Source organism: Entelurus aequoreus, linkage group LG01, assembly GCF_033978785.1.
Source record: "Entelurus aequoreus isolate RoL-2023_Sb linkage group LG01, RoL_Eaeq_v1.1, whole genome shotgun sequence".
Classification (NCBI taxonomy): domain Eukaryota; kingdom Metazoa; phylum Chordata; class Actinopteri; order Syngnathiformes; family Syngnathidae; genus Entelurus; species Entelurus aequoreus.
The window spans coordinates 92922036-92939151 of record NC_084731.1 but is presented as its reverse complement, the minus strand read 5'-3'; the positions used below and the strand labels follow the sequence as shown (position 1 = coordinate 92939151).

The window sequence follows — 17116 nt, the reverse complement described above, 5'->3', positions numbered from 1 at the left end:
ACATAACAAAAGTGAAATAAAAAAGCTTAAAGGTGAAATGTAATTTAGAAAAAGTTGCAATGTTGACTAATAAAACAAAGCTGTTTTTTTTTTCTTCTTTCAAACTGTCATTGCTCAAAACATAATATTGAATCAAAATCAATGTTGTTATGAATTATTGACCTATCCAAGGTTCCGATTACTTCACATCAAATATTCCACTAAGAAAAATATTTTTGGTGGAAGATTTTGCAAATTTATGTATGTTTTGTTGTTTTCTTACTGTACCAAGAATGAACCGAACCGTGACCTCTAAACCGAGGTACGTACCGAACCGACATTTTTGTGTACCGTTACACCCCTAGCATCAATGTATTTTTTTATATTAATATCGATGCATGTTCGAAATTAACTCAAACTTTGTATCAAAGTATCGGTACTTTTGATGACTCTACATCCAAATGAGTAATTGCATATTTTTTTGTCTCAAATGTGGGTCTTAGGCACCACAAATACATGTATTTAAATAGATAAAAAATCTAAATAAATAAAAATATACAGTATATGAATCCTGTATGTTAGTGTGTTCGTATCAAAACCTTTGTACAGTACAATTCCCTTCTCCTTTTTACACATCTTTCATGTTTTTCTTCCATCCTTCCCTTGCTCCATCCTCCCTCTTACCTCTTGTCTTCCCCGTCTCCCCCTACGCCTCCTCCTCCTTCTTCATCGTTCTCTGTCGCTCTGCTTTTTATAGCAATGTCTTCCCAGGGCTCGGCAGCTACAAAAACCTTTTCATGTTGCCACTATAATTACAGCCTGCATACACACAGACATACGTGCACACACACACACAGAGGAGTGTGTGTGTGTGTGTGTGTGTGTGTGTGTGTGTGTCTGTGTGTGTGTGTGTGTGTGTGTGCTCCGCATGTGCTGTTATACACAAAAGGGTGAGCTATTTTTACCTCCAACGCGCCCCCCAACCCCCCTGCCTGCATCCCCCCATCCCTCTTTGCTGCTGCCAGCCACGTTTGCTATGCTGAGCACAGGCAGTATCAGTCGAGCCCCAACATCCCTCCATTCGCACGCGGATCTCACTGCGATGCAGGCTGCTCTTCCCCGCACCATCCCTCGCATCCCAGCATGTTTTTGGGCACCTCTGAAAATTCTTCATGTCACAGCCAGATGCTCGGGCAGTGGTATTGACTCTGGAACACGCGCTTGCTGCCAAGCGGATGACTTAAAGCCAGCTCGTTTGGACTGAACCGCCCGATTAGCAGGGCTGTTGCTGCAAGCACGTCTCAATGTTGCGGACCATATTTGAAGCGGAGTGTTCTCTGTCTCCCACAGAGGGGATCCTGGGAAAGGAACAGCCACTGGAGGTTCTGAAGACGTCGGCGCTCAACCACATCCCAACAGGTTGGACACACATGCATGTTTGTTTTTGTGCCCGAGCGTGTTTTATGTGATTGCACTCTGAACCACATATTGTGTAGGTTTGCGTTCATAGTTGATCCTGATGTTTTAAAACACAAATATGCTAAATGGACATTAAAAACATTATCTCAAATGTGAATTCTCACTGTAACTTCTGTATAATTTTTTAGATGAAAATGGGGAAAATGAGAATGAAAGAGCAACATTTTTGGGATTAACTGGTTTTGGGTTTCTTTAAAATAAAGCTGTCCAAAAATAGAAAAACAAGTCCTTGTGCTGCATGCAACCAATCACATTTGCTTCTAAATTTCTTCCCTGGCTGTGCACAACATTGATGCAAATCAGAGGACGGATGTTGTTTATGCATTTCTTAATCTCAAAATGGTAAAGGGCATACTTAGATTTTCAAAAACCTGAAATTAGTTAGAGTGCTCTTTACTTACTTTGCCACTCTTTACATTTCTGCATCAAGCTATGCATCAAGTATTCAGATGTCAGTCATTTTGTTGCTTAGAATGCTCATCTTTATCTTGTGCCTGACCTCACAGGCTTTTCATGCTTTTTGTCTGCCGTTAGCCATGCTGATTAACTATTGAAATTTCCTGGAGTCAACGCTTTTAAAAATTCTCATAAACTGTTGTATTGGTCTCAAAACTAAGTTTTCCTAGAATGATAGGGCCCGTGACCTGGTCCGATCTACAGCATAAGGTACCAGTAGTTTACCACCTAATTTTGACTCGCTCAAGGGTCAAAGAATATTTACTTCAACTCTTATTTTTACAGCTGTTCAATGCATTTAAATTTCATTTAGGAGGGACTTTATGTCAATGAAGTTTTACTACATACTGCATTAAAAACACTAGATTCTAACCAGAGACTGATTTCAATCCGTAGTCCCTAACCACGCAAGCAGACAGGGTTAAAACATTGTAAATCCCTAAAAACAAAGTGGTAAAACATATTGTAGCATTATTAAATATTAATGTATATGAACTATCCTCCACACAGATACAGTTTCATACACTAACATACACCTCGTTTGACAGTTACAGGTGGGTACATTTCTATTTTTGCATAACCATTTCTTAACATTTGTTTTGAAAACAGTATATGTGGGATATTCTGGTAGTGTTTGAGGAAGGCAGTTCCACTGGTTGCCACCCCGGACTGACAATATAGAATTATTTAAGTGGTATAAGCTTGTGTGGTAATAATAATGATAATAATAATATAATAATACATTTCATTTGGTATAGCGCTTTTCAGAGTACTCAAAGACGCTTTACAGGATAAAAAATTCCAATATAAAACAGTTCAAAGTAATAATATAAAATACAGGAAATATAAAAGCAGTACATTGTAAAATACATAATAATACTGGACATTTACAAGACAGGACATTACAAGACACAGAAGACTAATCACTGGTTAAAAGCAGATCTGAATAGGTGTGTTTTGAGAAGGCTTTTGAAGGTAGGAAGGTCTGAGCAGTCACGGATGGGTTTGGGAAGAGAGTTGCAGAGGGTGGGAGCAGTGATGGAGAAGGCTCTATCACCCCAGGTCCGGAGCTTGGTTCTGAGTGGTGGGGAGAGGAGGTTGGCATCAGAAGAGCGGAGGCTGGGTGAAGCAGTTTGGTGAGGTAGCAGGTTGCCTGGTTGTGGAGGGCCTTGTGTGAGGAGGAGGATTTTAAAGTGGATCCGGTGAGGAACAGGGAGCCAGTGGAGTTTCTGAAGGACTGGGGTGATGTGATGCCACGTCTTTTCTGGTTGAGGCACGTTTGACTGTTTGCGGGTGATTTTCTTGTTTCATTTAACAGAAACCATTTGTGGAGGTACCCCGCCTGCCGCCCACATGCAGCTAAGATAAGCCCCAGCACCCCCGCGACCCCGAGAGGGGCACGCGGTAGAGAAGGGATGGATGGCTTTAGTGAAGGAGGAGCAAGATTGTCATGCAAAATTCAAACTGTAAGAGTCTCAGAGTAAAGAAACAATTTAACCACACTTTCTGTTAGGTTATTTCTGATATGAAAAAAGTTTTGCCACTTATTTATTTTTTATTTATTTTTCCTTACATGATTTTTGATCCAAAATAACTCAGTACTCCGTACTATCACTCTTCAACAGCAGTGAGCTCCTCTCCATTTGAGAAAATGTTAGACCGTGTTGTCTTCTGCTGACTTTTAGAGAAAGCACACTGAGTCTGTAAGCCATCTGTATATTGTGGACAGGACAGTGGTGAGGGTACAGGCTGCTTCCAGAGTATTCATAATCTGGATGTATTTCCCTTTGCGTCTGTGTACAATTGCGTGTGAACATTGTGACAAACTTCAGGCAGATTGTTAATATTTATAGAGAACAAGACTGGCCTAAGGACCGATCCCTGAGAAACACCACTGTTGCACTCTTAAAGCACGAGGATTTCACATTGTCTACCAACACATACTGCAATAAATACGAGGTAAACCACAAGAGGGCTTCTTCGGAAATATTCAAATACGTTTTTTAAGGTCCATTAAGAAGGTCCATAAAGACAGCACCGACAAAGGGTCTTTTCATACAATTCGCCTTTATTTATTCACAAATTACCATAAAATCGCATAGAGACAATGACCACACTGAGTGTAGATCTTCTTCAATCAATCAATGTTTATTTATATAGCCCTAAATCACAAGTGTCTCAAAGGGCTGCACAAGCCACAACGACATCCTCGGTTCAGATCCCACATCAGGGCAAGGAAAAACTCAACCCAGTGGGATGACAATGAGAAACCTGGGAGAGGACCGCAGATGTGGGTGACCCCCCCCGCCCCCGGTGCAATGGACGTCGAGTGGATCTAGCATAATATTGTGAAAGTCCAGTCCATAGTGGATCTAACATAATAGTGAGAGTCCAGTCCATAGTGGGGCCAGCAGGAGACCATCCCGAGCGGAGACAGGTCAGCAGCTCAGAGATGTCCCCAACCGATGCACAGGTGAGCGGTCCACCCCGGGTCCCGACTCTGGACAGCCAGCACTTCATCTGTGGCCACCGAACCTGTCCTGCCCCCCCCCCTCCACGAGGGAGAGGGGGGCAGAGCAGAAAAGAAAAGAAACGGCAGATCAACTGGTCTAAAAGGGGGGTCTATTTAAAGGCTAGAGTATACAAATGAGTTTTAAATTGGGACTTAAATGCTTTTACTGAGGTAGCATCTCTAACTGTTACCGGGAGGGCATTCCAGAGTACTGGAGCCCTAATAGAAAACGCTCTATAGCCCGCAGATTTTTTTTGGGCTCTGGGAATCACTAATAAATCGGAGTTCTTTGAACGCAGATTTCTTGCCGGGACATATGGTACAATACAATCAGGAAGATAGGATGGAGCTAGACCGTGTAGTATTTTATACGTAAGTAGTAAAACCTTAAAGTCACATCTTAAGTGCACAGGAAGCCAGTGCAGGTGAGCCAGTATAGGCGTAATATGATCAAACTTTCTTCTTCTTGTCAAAAGTCTAGCAGCCGCATTTTGTACCAACTGTAATCTTTTAATGCTAGACATAGGGAGACCCGAAAATAATACGTTCCAGTAATCGAGACAAGACGTAACGAACGCATGAATAATGATCTCAGCGTCGCTAGTGGGCAAAATGGAACGAATTTTAGCGATATTACAGAGATGAAAGAAGGCCGTTTTAGTAACACTCTTAATGTGTGACTCAAACGAGAGAGTTGGGTCGAAGATAATATCCAGATTCTTTACCGAGTCGCCTTGTGTAATTGTTTGGTTGTCAAATGTTAAGGTGGTATTATTAAATAGATGTCGGTGTTGAGCAGGACCGATAATCAGCATTTCCGTTTTCTTGGCGTTGAGTTGCAAAAAGTTAGCGGACATCCATTGTTTGATTTCATTAAGGGCTATATAAATAAACTTTGATTGATTGATTGATTGATTGATTGATTGATTGAGACCCGAAAATAATACGTTGCAGTAATCGAGACGAGACGTAACGAACGCATGAATAATGATCTCATCGTCGCAAGTGGACAAAATAGAACTAATTTTAGCGATATTACGGAGATGAAAGAAGGCCGTTTTAGTAACACTCTTAATGTGTGACTCAAACGAAAGAGTTGGGTCGAAGATAATTTAAGTGCAATATAAATGTTGCCAGTCAATTAAATTACTAACCTCTTGTTTTTTTGGTCAAAGTAGCTCTCACTGTGAAGAAAGTTGGAGACCCTGCTTGGAGTCAAAAAGAAAATATAACATTATTAATATAATTATTCAATCAATTCTTTGCTTAGAATTGGTGCTGCTGACTGGGCTTTCAAGCTGGTGGCAAGTTGAAATTTTCCTTTTTGGCACATTGGTGCAGATTGACACTGCCATGATAGCGACATGATAACAATCAGACGTTCCTGCCACTTTATGACCGTGATCAGTTTTTCCCAACTCCAAAAACTGTGCCTGGGTAGAGGGAGCTCGAGTCAGCCACTAATTGAGCCTCACCTGGCCAACCCTGTGGAAGCAAATAAGCTAGAGGACTCACACTATTTTCTATCATCAAACACATGTTGCTTTTTCCTCTCATATTTCCTTAAAATTCTAAATATTTTTTTTATCTTTTCAATCTTCGACTTGTTAAAAGGAAATACGTCTGCCACCTACTATTGCTGAGGCTGAACAGCTCTGCAAGGCTCAGCATGGCATCTGTTATGCCTAATGAGCACGAAGCTCTGGTGGTCAGACCGGGGGATATACTCTCAGAATCTCAAATCAATGATGCCAGCCTTCTTGTGTTCTCTGGTATAAATAGATTGGAGCCTAAAGATTTGAGGAGTGTGCAGAGGGGCCTTAAACAGATTGCGATTTGTAACAAGGAAATGGCAGAACAGAACATTGGGTGCAGGTATAGGGATGGAAAGATGCTGAAAGAGATTGGGATGAAGTGGGAAACTATTAGGACTGTGAATCTTTGGGTGTCCCACGATTCGATTCAATATCGATTCTTGGGGTAACGATTCGATTCAAAATCGTTTTGTTTTTTTTTCAATTCAACACGATTCTCGATTCAAAAACGATTTTTTTCCCGATTCAAAACGATTTTCTATTCATTCAATACATAAGATTTCAGCAGGATCTACTCCATTCTGCTGATATGCAAGCAGAGTAGTAGATTTTTGTAAAAAGCTTTTATAATTGTAAAGGACAATGTTTTATCAACTGATTGCAATAATGTAAATTTGTTTTAACTATTAAATGAACCAAAAATATGACTTATTTTATCCTTGTGAAAATATTGGACACAGTGTGTTGTCAAGCTTATGAGATGCAATGCAAGTGTAAGCCACTGTGACACTATTTTTTTTTATAAATGTCTAATGATAATGTCAATGAGGGATTTTTAATCACTGCTATGTTGAAATTGTAACTAATATTGATACTGTTGTTGATAATATTCATTTTTGTTTCACTACTTTTGGTTTGTTCTGTGTCGTGTTTGTGTCTCCTCTCAATTGCTCTGTTTATTGCAGTTCTGAGTGTTGCTGGGTCGGGTTTGGTTTTGGAATTGGATTGCATTGTTATGGTATTGCTGTGTATTCGTTTGTTGAATTGATTCATTTAAAAAAAATAAACAAAAACATTCGATTTTTTAAAAATGAGAATCGATTGTGAATCGCACAACGTGAGAATCGCGATTCGAATTCGAATCGATTTTTTCCCACACCCCTAGAAACTATGCAGTGAATCCACCTGAAGAGATTCAGGTAAAGAGTGCCACTAAAACCAACAAGGCAAGTCAAATAAGGACAAAAAACGTCTTTTTGAGTAGAAATATATCTCACCACCTTCCCTGAATTTGTAAATTTGTCTTTTTATGTCTTAATGTGGCAACATTCGTAAATATATTTATTTTTGGATGAAGCAAGAACATTTCGCACCAAGAGAAAAAATATTATATAGCCTAGCAGGCCAATAACTCTCGGCGACTGGGAGAGGCAGACTCAATATACAGTATTTGATGGATGGACGGATCTTTATTCTCATTGCACGAAATTTTGTTTTCAGCACAAACCTGTTCAAGATTAGACAAACTGAACAGGGTTACAGAACAGGAACGCTGATGGGTCGCCACTACGGCTACTACTATGGCGGTACTTGACGGCACTATCGGTGTGTGGAGTATCCATTGGCTTTAGAAACTATACTAAAGGCAAGAGTGAGAGAGACTGGGAGAGTGTGTGTTTATTGAGAGGGGGCGCGTGAGAGAGAAAGTGATGTTAGTTACTGGAAAAAAAGCTGCATAATAATAAACCAACTGCATGCCTGTGATGTCACTGCTGGGAAAACGAAGGAAAAGGGGCGACAGATAGACGCCTTGCAGGTTAAATAGGGCAAAGCGATAAACGCAGAATGAAAAGCTGTGGAATGGATAAGGATTGTCCAATGAGCAGGACAGGGAGTTCTCTGTGAAGCACGAAGAAGGAGAGGAAAAGTGCGGATGGGTAATAGCATCTCCTTGTTTTGGTGTGATGTGAGCCTTTGTCGCCGCTTTCTAATGCGTGTGAGCCGCTTTGGTTTGTGTTAGGGACTCAACACCCGCAGAGGAACATTTTGTACAGTAAGTGGGAGTGTATGAGTTATGGCTTTCCATTAGCCAAGATTGGGCTGACGTTAATTGGCTCCCTTCTCTGCCTGTCCAAGACTACATAGAGAGTGTAAAAGGCAAACATGAAAGATAAACAATTTGACTATGTCCATTAATGTCATCATCTTTACATTTTGCCCTTGGTTGGAAAAAATTGTGATGCGTCACCCTCCTGCCCTTCCGGTCTCATGAAGTAAAACAGTGCTGCATTTAATTGAATAACTGGGAACACATGAGTCAGAGTCACAAATAGCAGAGAAGGAGGACTGAGAGATGTGTGGATGTAAGCAAATAAAAAGGTTGTGTGTTGTTGTCAGCTCCTCAGGCTAAGACTTCAAGGACCACTTGCGTGTTGTCACATGCCTTACCTGTTGCATCAAAGCACAAGTCAACGCTACTATTGGGTCACATCTGATTGAGTCAATGTCCTCCTGGTGATGTCTGGTGTCACAAGTGTGTGTTTGCCTATTTATTATTTAACTTTGTGCTGGCTGACTTTTGCAAACCTCTCAGCAAACATGTCACTCAATAAGCAGCAAGTCAACTTTTATTTTTTTAGATTAGTTGTGGGGGAAGCTGCATGATTGCAGGGATTTATGGGCAGTTGGCTCAGCTGCCACACATCCGCACTAGTGCAAGCCGGGTCAAAGACCGGCTTGACAAAAGTAGCGGGGCCTTGTTGGTAGTGGCGGCAACAATGTTTGTGCTCTCCAGGGAGCTTTGAACTGCAGAAGAAACATGGGTACTGCAGAAACCTGCCTACTGCAAAGATGATGGAGTACAAAACATACCGTATTTTTCGGAGTATAAGTCGCTCCGGAGTATAAGTCGCACCGGCCGAAAATGCATAATAAAGAAGGAAAAAACAAGTCGCACTGGAGTATAAGTCGCATTTTTGGGGGAAATTTATTTGATAAAACCCAACACCAAGAATAGACATTTGAAATGCAATTTAAAATAAATAAAGAATAGTGAACAACAGGGTGAATAAGTGTACGTTATATGAGGCATAAATAACCAACTGAGAACGTGCCTGGTATGTTAAAGTAACATATTATGGTAAGAGTCATTCAAATAACTATAACATATAGAACATGCTATACGTTTACCAAACAATCTGTCACTCCTAATCGCTAAATCTCATGAAATCTTATACGTCTAGTCTCTTACGTGAATGAGCTAAATAATATTATTTGATATTTTACGGTAATGTGTTAATAATTTCACACATAAGTCGCTCCTGAGTATAAGTCGCCAAACCATGAAAAAAACTGCGACTTATAGTCCGAAAAATACAGTATACCATATTTCTCGTAATATAGAGCGCACCGGTATAGAAGCCACACCCACTAAATTTTAGAAGAAAAGGTTTCCATATATTAGCCGCACCAGACTATAAGCCGCAGATATAAATGTTGTGAAATACATTTTTTACAGGGAAAGATTTTGTAAATATTTACATACCTTAATTGTTTCCAAATGGTGCCTGTAACACGGCAGTAAAACGCCTGATCCAACAAAACAGAAGTCATCGTCAAGGACCGAAGAGCGGCGTAAGCCAGCTCTCCAATCAGCTAAATAGACTCAATAACTCTACGGTGACGTTCTGGTGAATTTACTGAAGAATTTGTGAACCTAAAGCAATACAAAAATAATGCCGTTGTAAGATAATAACACTAACACAGACACTTGTAAACGAGTAAGCGTATTAGCTAATGGTAACAGCGCCACAATAGCACGTACAAATATGCATGAAAACACTACTATCAAACATTCGATGGTTTAGTATTGGTAGGTATGATTTGTTTTAGGTATATTGTGAAACTTACAAACGTTGCTTGGAGTGATGAATGAAGAAACTATATGAGTAAAATGCTATGGATGACTTGTAGACGGAACAGCACTTGTACTTTTAGTTCAAGGCACTAAACAGAAGGAAATGCTGTAGACGTTCAACTCGCAGCACCTGCAGTGAATGAACTCGTCCAAAAGATAGCGCCATAGCACAAACAAAAAAAACACCTTTTCAGTGTCTCTGTGGGTGCGTTATGAAAACTATTAGTTTAATACAAAACATAATGGCTGTTTGCGAAGAAAAATCCATCAATTAGCCGCACCTTTTTATAAGCTGCAGGGTTCAAAGCGTATAAAAAAGGTAGCGGCTTATAGTCTGGAAAATACAGTAATCTGGTTAAAATGTTAAGATGGTTCTTTTGTCGAAAACGAGCCCAAATTGCTAAATCTTCCTGAGACGTTGGTTCTCAGGAGGATATATCAGGGATTAGAAATCTCATAAGAATCCCTTTAATGAATCACAGTTGATGCATTTATTGCTCACAGCAGCTTGCGTAGCTCTCAATTCTCTATCCCCCAGCAGGCAGCTGTGTTTAGATACGTTCTGAGCAACTCTGATTTGATCCTGCTTAGATGCACTTGTTGCAACGAGCGAGGCACACATGAAGGAGCTTTGTTGGATCAGTGTCAGACGCGCAGATGGGTTTAGACAATTACTACTCTTTGATTTTCAACCTGTTGTTGTCCTGTTGCTCGGCGTTTCCTTGCTTATGTTTTCCTTGTGTTTCAACGTGATGAGAAAATGTTGTTCAAGGAAAACAGACATATTTTTCATTAGTGCAAAAAAAATATGAGAGATGCACAATTATTTTTAAAGGCAATTCTGATATAGAGAACAGCTTTTCAGAACCAATTCTACTGATAATCGATACCTTATTTATGTCTATTACCGTATTTTCCGGATTATAAATTGCTCCGGAGTATACGTCGCACCGGCCGAAAATGCATAATAAAGAAGGAAAAAAACATATATACGTCGCACTCGAGTATAAGTCGCATTTTTGGGGGAAATTTATTTGATAATATCCAACACCAAGAATAGACATTTGAAAGGCAATTTAAATTAAACAAAGAATAGTGAACAACGGGCTGAATAAGTGTACGTTATATGAGGCATAAATAACCAACTGAGAACGTGCCTGGTATGTTAACGTAACATATTATGGTAAGAGTCATTCAAATAACTATAACATATAGAACATGCTATACGTTTACCAAACAATCTGTCACTCCTAATCGCTAAATCCCATGAAATCTTCTTCCTCGGTGTCGCTTCTAAACAACTCTGCCAACTCCAAAGGTATGCGCCGCTTCCTCTTGCCGTTTTCTGCTGCATATTTCACTACGTCCAGCTTATAATCTGCAGTATATGATTTCCTTTTCGGTGCCATTTTTGTTCAGCCCTTCTCAGTTTTTATAAGTTACCGCCAATGTTGAAATTATCCATTTTTATAGCTACGGACGTAGTAGCAGGTAGCATTCCATGACCCACAATGCACTTCTGCCATGACACACAATGCACTTCTGCCATGACCCGCCCCCGCCAAATTTTTATTGGTTGACGTGTGTGTGACGATTGCTGACATTCGCCTCGTCTCTTACGGGAATGAGATAAATAATATTATTTGATATTTTACGGTAATGTGTTAATAATTTCTCACATAAGTCGCTCCGGAGTATAAATCGCACCCCCGGCCAGACTATGAAAAAAACTGCGATTTATAATCCGAAAAATACGGTAATTAAAAAATTTGTATTTATTGAACTCGTTTGAGCACGCTTTTCTTTGCATTTGGCTTTCGAACAGCTTCCTTAGCATCTTGGTCGACTTTCAAAACACCTTTTGAAGCAAGGCAGGCATTCCCGGTGGCAAGGTTTGATGTGTTGAAGCTCAGTATTTGTTCTCATCCTCACAGAATGTTTGCACGACATTTGGTGCAAATAAAACGTAAAATGTTTTCCTCTGAAACAACGAAGGAGTCCCACACGATCGACGCCATGGATTTTTGTATTGGGCTTCATCTAATTCAGGAGTCGTTAGCTCAAGGGCCGCATGGAGTAAAATGTATTCCCACGTGGGTCAGACGGGTAAAATCATGCACTGCAAAAACTTAAATCTAAGTAAGATTAAATATCTCAAATAAGGGTGATATTTGCTTATTTTCTGTCTGATAAAATAATTCTTCTCACTAAGCAGATTTTATGTTAGAGTGTTTTACTTGTTTTAAGGATTTTGGTCCTAAATGATCTCATTAAAATATTACAGTTTGTAGCTGAAATTTTATGACCTATATTGAGTAAAACATGCTTGAAACTAGAATATCAACTGATGCAAAGCTGTGTCATCAACACTTGCAAGTATAAAACTACTTTTTTAAAGTAATAATTTTTTACTTCATGCATGAAAAAAAAAATTATGATGCCGAGCGCATATCATTATGTCAAGATAATGGCACTAGCATTTACTTAATTTAAGAATTTTTTTCAACATATTGAGCAAAAAGTTCTCTTTTTTTTCTACCAAGAAAAGTGCAGTTGTTATTAGTGAGAATATACTTATTTTAAGGTATTTTTTGGGTTCGTTGAGGTTAGCTAATTTGACTTGTTTTGGAAAGTCTTGACAAGTCGAATTTTCTTGTTCTATTGGCAGATAATTTTGCTTAGTTCAAATAAAATACCCCCAATTTTTGTAATTTTTTTTCCTGTTTTTGAACACTGACTTTTTGCAGTGTGGCATAATAACTTAAAAATACAACTACGACAACTTTCAAATGTGTTTTCTTTGTTTTACTTCGGCCCAAAAAAGAACAAGTACATTCTGAAAATATACAAGTTAGTTGAAAATTCTGTGGAAAAAAATCTGTGCCGTTTCAAAAACACCATGAAGAACACAATGAAATCAGACTTAATCTCAGTGTATCTACAAAGCAATTAAACTTTAAGCCACAGCCCATCTAGAAATGAACAAAAATTAAATAAAGCATAAATACAAACGCTTCTATGTATCTACTGCCTCATTTGTCAGCAGCAGCAGCGGCCGCGCCCGGGAATAATTTTTGGTGATTTAACCCCCAATTCCAACCCTTGATACTGAGTGCCAAGCAGGGAGGTAATGGGTCCCATTTTTATAGTCTTTGGTATGACTCGGCCGGGGTTTGAACTCACGACCTACCGATCTCAGGGCGGACACTCTAACCACTAGGCCAAGTACCACTGATAGTCACACACACACACACTAGGTGTGGTGAAATTACCCTCTGCATTTGACCCATCCCCTTGTTCCGACCCCCTGGGAGGTGAGGGGAGCAGTGAGCAGCAGCGGTGGCCGCGCTCGGGAATAATTTTAGTGATTTAACCCCCAATTCCAACCCTTGATGCTGAGTGCCAAACAGGTCCCATTTTTATAGTCTTTGGTATGACTCGGCCTACCGATCTCAGGGCGGACACTCTAACCACAAGGCCACTGAGCAGGCCACTATACACACCTATACTTAGACAAACTTTAATGATCCACAAGAGAAATTGTTCCACACAGTAGCTCAGTTACAATGATGGAAAGTGTAAGGATGGAAAGGACAATGCAGGTATAAATAGACTAAATATGGTGATATAAAATATAACATATATATGTAATATTTACATAATTTATGTACAGCAGGGTTTCCCACACCTTCATTTATTTGTGGCGGCCCGCCACGAAAGAATTACGTCCGCCACAAATTAATTTTTTATTTATTTATTTTTTTTTTTTTGGTCCTCTCCAGCTTCACAGGCAAATCATATAGTTGATGTAGATGCCCATATCGGCTGTTCAGATTTACTTTACAAAAGAGAAGTGTAGGATACTTCTCTTATTGCCTTATTTGTATTTGACTTTATTAAATGTATTTATATTAGAAACACAACATGTGTATATAACAAAGGGTGCAAAGTCTGCAGGCAGTAGGAAACACATGGTTAAGTATAGGGAGTAAAACTGATGGCAGTCTAAAGTTCAAGATTTTTGGAGCTCTTTGTTCAGTGGATCAGATGTTTGATGAAGCTCTGTGTCTTATCTACCACCACTACTGTTTTCTGTTTATTTGTTACTGACTGTGGCAGGACACCTCTGCCTCTGTTTCACTTTATGTTGCTGGTAAATAATATGGTTGTAGTAGTAGGCTAAAGTTAAATTATTTAGTATGCACTAATTAAAGGGGCAGAGCTTTATGAGACATTTTAGCTTTTATATTTTATAAGATATATTTTTTGTAAGAACCACAATTAATAAATATATTTCAGTGAATAACTTATTGTTCAAAGCTGTATATAAATATGTACATAAAGTGTTGTAATTATATTGTAAAATGGATGGATGGATGTTTAAAACAAAACTGTTATTATTAATTAGTAAGTATACATTTTTTGAGCCTTTTTAGAGAAAATCATATCATTGTAGTAAATTATGCAAATTACTCGATGATGTCATGGTGACCACGCCCCCACCGCCACAGGTATCTTGGCAGTTTATGGGAAACACTGTACAGTATATTGTATATACTGATATATTATAATATCTCTATATCCTATACAAATATCGACTGTAACGATACCAAGTACAAGAGCTGTATACTCTATACCACAATGATTACGTCGATATTTCATAAAATCACAGAATGTTTTGTAATTTAAAAATGTTTTATAAACTCAGGAAATATGTCTCTGGGCACAAGAGGAATTTAAGTATGACCAATGTATGACCCTGTAACTAATTGGTACTGGATCGATACCCACCATTTTCTACTGCTTGTCCCTCATAATTTTGACAAAATAATACTCGTAAATGGCACAATATGTTACTGCATGGTGAATTTCACCACATGTTCTCTCTTTGTCTTAACAGTGGACATCAACTCAGCACTGCCCCTCCGCCTCCCCCCCGCCGCCATCCCTATGGATCTGCGCATGGACCAGCACCAACAGCAGCAGCAGGTGTCCCCGCTGTCTCCTCCCCGCCAGCATTCCCCGCTAGGGGGAACAGGCCAGGCCGGTGGGGGCGTGGCCTCCGCTCCTGTGCGCGAGCAACAGCTGCAACAGGAGTTACTGACCCTTAAGCAGAAGCAGCAGATCCAGAGGCAGATCCTCATCGCCGAGTTCCAACGGCAGGACGAGCAGCTTTCCCGCCAGCACGAGGCCCAGCTCCAGGAACACATAAAGGTAAATCATCATTATTTACCAGCTGCAAATTGTCTTCTTAACTTACTTTGCTGCAGCAGAGAAGAACAACAAGTCACTTTGACTTAATTTACTAAAACGCAGATGGAAATTGTGTGCAAACTATTGGTGTTGCACAACCAAACAGGGCTACGATGCTAAAGTACATTCATGTTAATTGCTGGAAAGTTAAAAGCAAATCTTTATATGATCAGTATTTACTTCCACTGGGGCAGTACTGCATGTATGGCCGCCATCAAGCTCGTGGGGCTGGAAAGTGAATCGAGATCAGCACACCCACACTCACTGCCGCTCAGATGTCTTCGAAATATTTCCATGCTCATTTTACAATAGCACACTTGTAATGTGTTCCTAAAGATGAATTAAATATCTGAAAATGGATTTTGAGGCAGAAGATTGGATTTCAGTTTAGAGGATTATATGATGTCTTGCTCGCTGCTCCCCGTTTCTTCTCTCTCTCCTCCTTTTCCCTACTTTACTGTTTATTTCCTTCTTTTCTTTCTTTTATTCATTCTTGCCTTCGTCCTCCCTTCAAATCACTCCTCCCCTTCTTCATGTCTTTCTTTCATTTCAGTCCATCTCTTTTTACCATCATTCAATCATTTTCTCTTTTCTCACCTGCCGTCTGCCTCTTCTCCTTTACTTTTTCCTTACGCCCACCTTCCTTCCTTCTTTGCCTCTGTTTCTTTCTCCCTCATTCTGCCTTGAGGGAGAGACAATGTTGTGGAGGGTCCTTCAGCCTGTGGTAGGGCTGCAGGATCACTCGGGTGGAAGCCAGTGACGCATAGCCCTGCCAAGGAGGCCCGGCCTCAATCAGCCCCATTCACAGCTCCTGTGTACACACACACATCCACACCGGCAGGGAGCCATTAAAGCACACTTGCTCTCAAATGTCTGCAAACACATGGTTACACACATGCGCAGTGTGCCTCGATTGGACGGCGAGATGCTTGGGGAAAAAAGGCCTGAGCTAGTATGTGCTCTCATGGCCTTTCACTTTTCCTACCAGCCCTCACAAGTAGCCTTCCTACTACACACACGTGCTTCCGACAATTGGTATGTCCCTGCTGCTCGGCGTCGATTGCGAAATTCGGAAAAAGTCTCAGTTAGTTGACAAGTGTAACCAGGTGCAAGTAAGGGTGTAACGGTACGTGTGTTTGTATTGAACCGTTTCAGTACGGGGGGTTCGGTTCGGTTTGGAGGTGTACCGAACGAGTTTCCACACGGACATATTAAGTAGCGCACCGCACGTTGTGTAAACAATGCACACTGACGCACAACACATGGCATGACCGGGCTACTACAACATGCAAAAGCCAGAGCTGGAAGACCCTCCTGCCTCGTTAAGATCTCCCGTTTGGGAACATTTCGGCTTCACGGTGCGATACAACAATGGATAACATCGCTTCAACGAAGAGAAAGACAAACAAACACAGCTCACCACCGCATTCAAGCAGCTTCTCCTCGGCGAGTCAGGCAGGGCTAAAGCAATAACAAATGCCGTTGGTGTTTTTATAGCAGCAGATTTAAGACCATGTTGCATTAAAAACTAGATTTTGACCCACTTCTATGGTGGAAGAACAATGAGCCCATATATCCTCTTACTGCCAAGTTAGCCAGGCACTACCTCGCCATACCTGCTAGCTCCGTGCCCAGCCAAAGGGTATTTTCCACAGCTGGAAACATTTTAACTGCAAGCAGGTCTGCTCTTTCTGCAGACAACGTGGATAAACTGATTTTTCTGGCAAAAAACATGAAAATTGAGTGAAAGTCACCAGGGTTAAAGGCTGGGGGGGGAAACGAAAAGTTAACCTGAGGCTGAGTTGACTTAAAACTGTTTAATGTTGCACTTTTTGTATGTAGAAGAAAAGTTTTGTCATTTTATTTAATCTGAGCAACAACTTGAAGCAGTTTAATGTTGCACTTTATATGTGGAAATGTTGCACTTTATATGTAGAAAGGTTTTGTTAAGAAACCAATCCTGAGCCTTATCTTATTTAGTTTTTA

The 17116-nt window shown here is 40.3% G+C and overlaps 1 protein-coding gene across 4 annotated transcripts in view; it reads left to right on the top strand.

Moving 5' to 3' along the window:
- The window catches only part of LOC133659245 (histone deacetylase 4-like), a 128996-nt gene that overhangs the window by 47741 nt on the left and 64139 nt on the right, over positions 1 to 17116 (top strand). For 2 of the 4 annotated variants that reach the window (XM_062062001.1, XM_062061994.1), the window contains 2 exons: positions 1330 to 1398; positions 14778 to 15091. In XM_062062001.1, coding sequence (XP_061917985.1) covers positions 1330 to 1398; positions 14778 to 15091 — 383 coding nt within the window. Of the gene's footprint in view, positions 1 to 1043; positions 1399 to 14777; positions 15092 to 17116 lie in introns of those variants that run through there. The other 2 variants (XM_062061987.1, XM_062061979.1) reach the window with 1 other exon arrangement.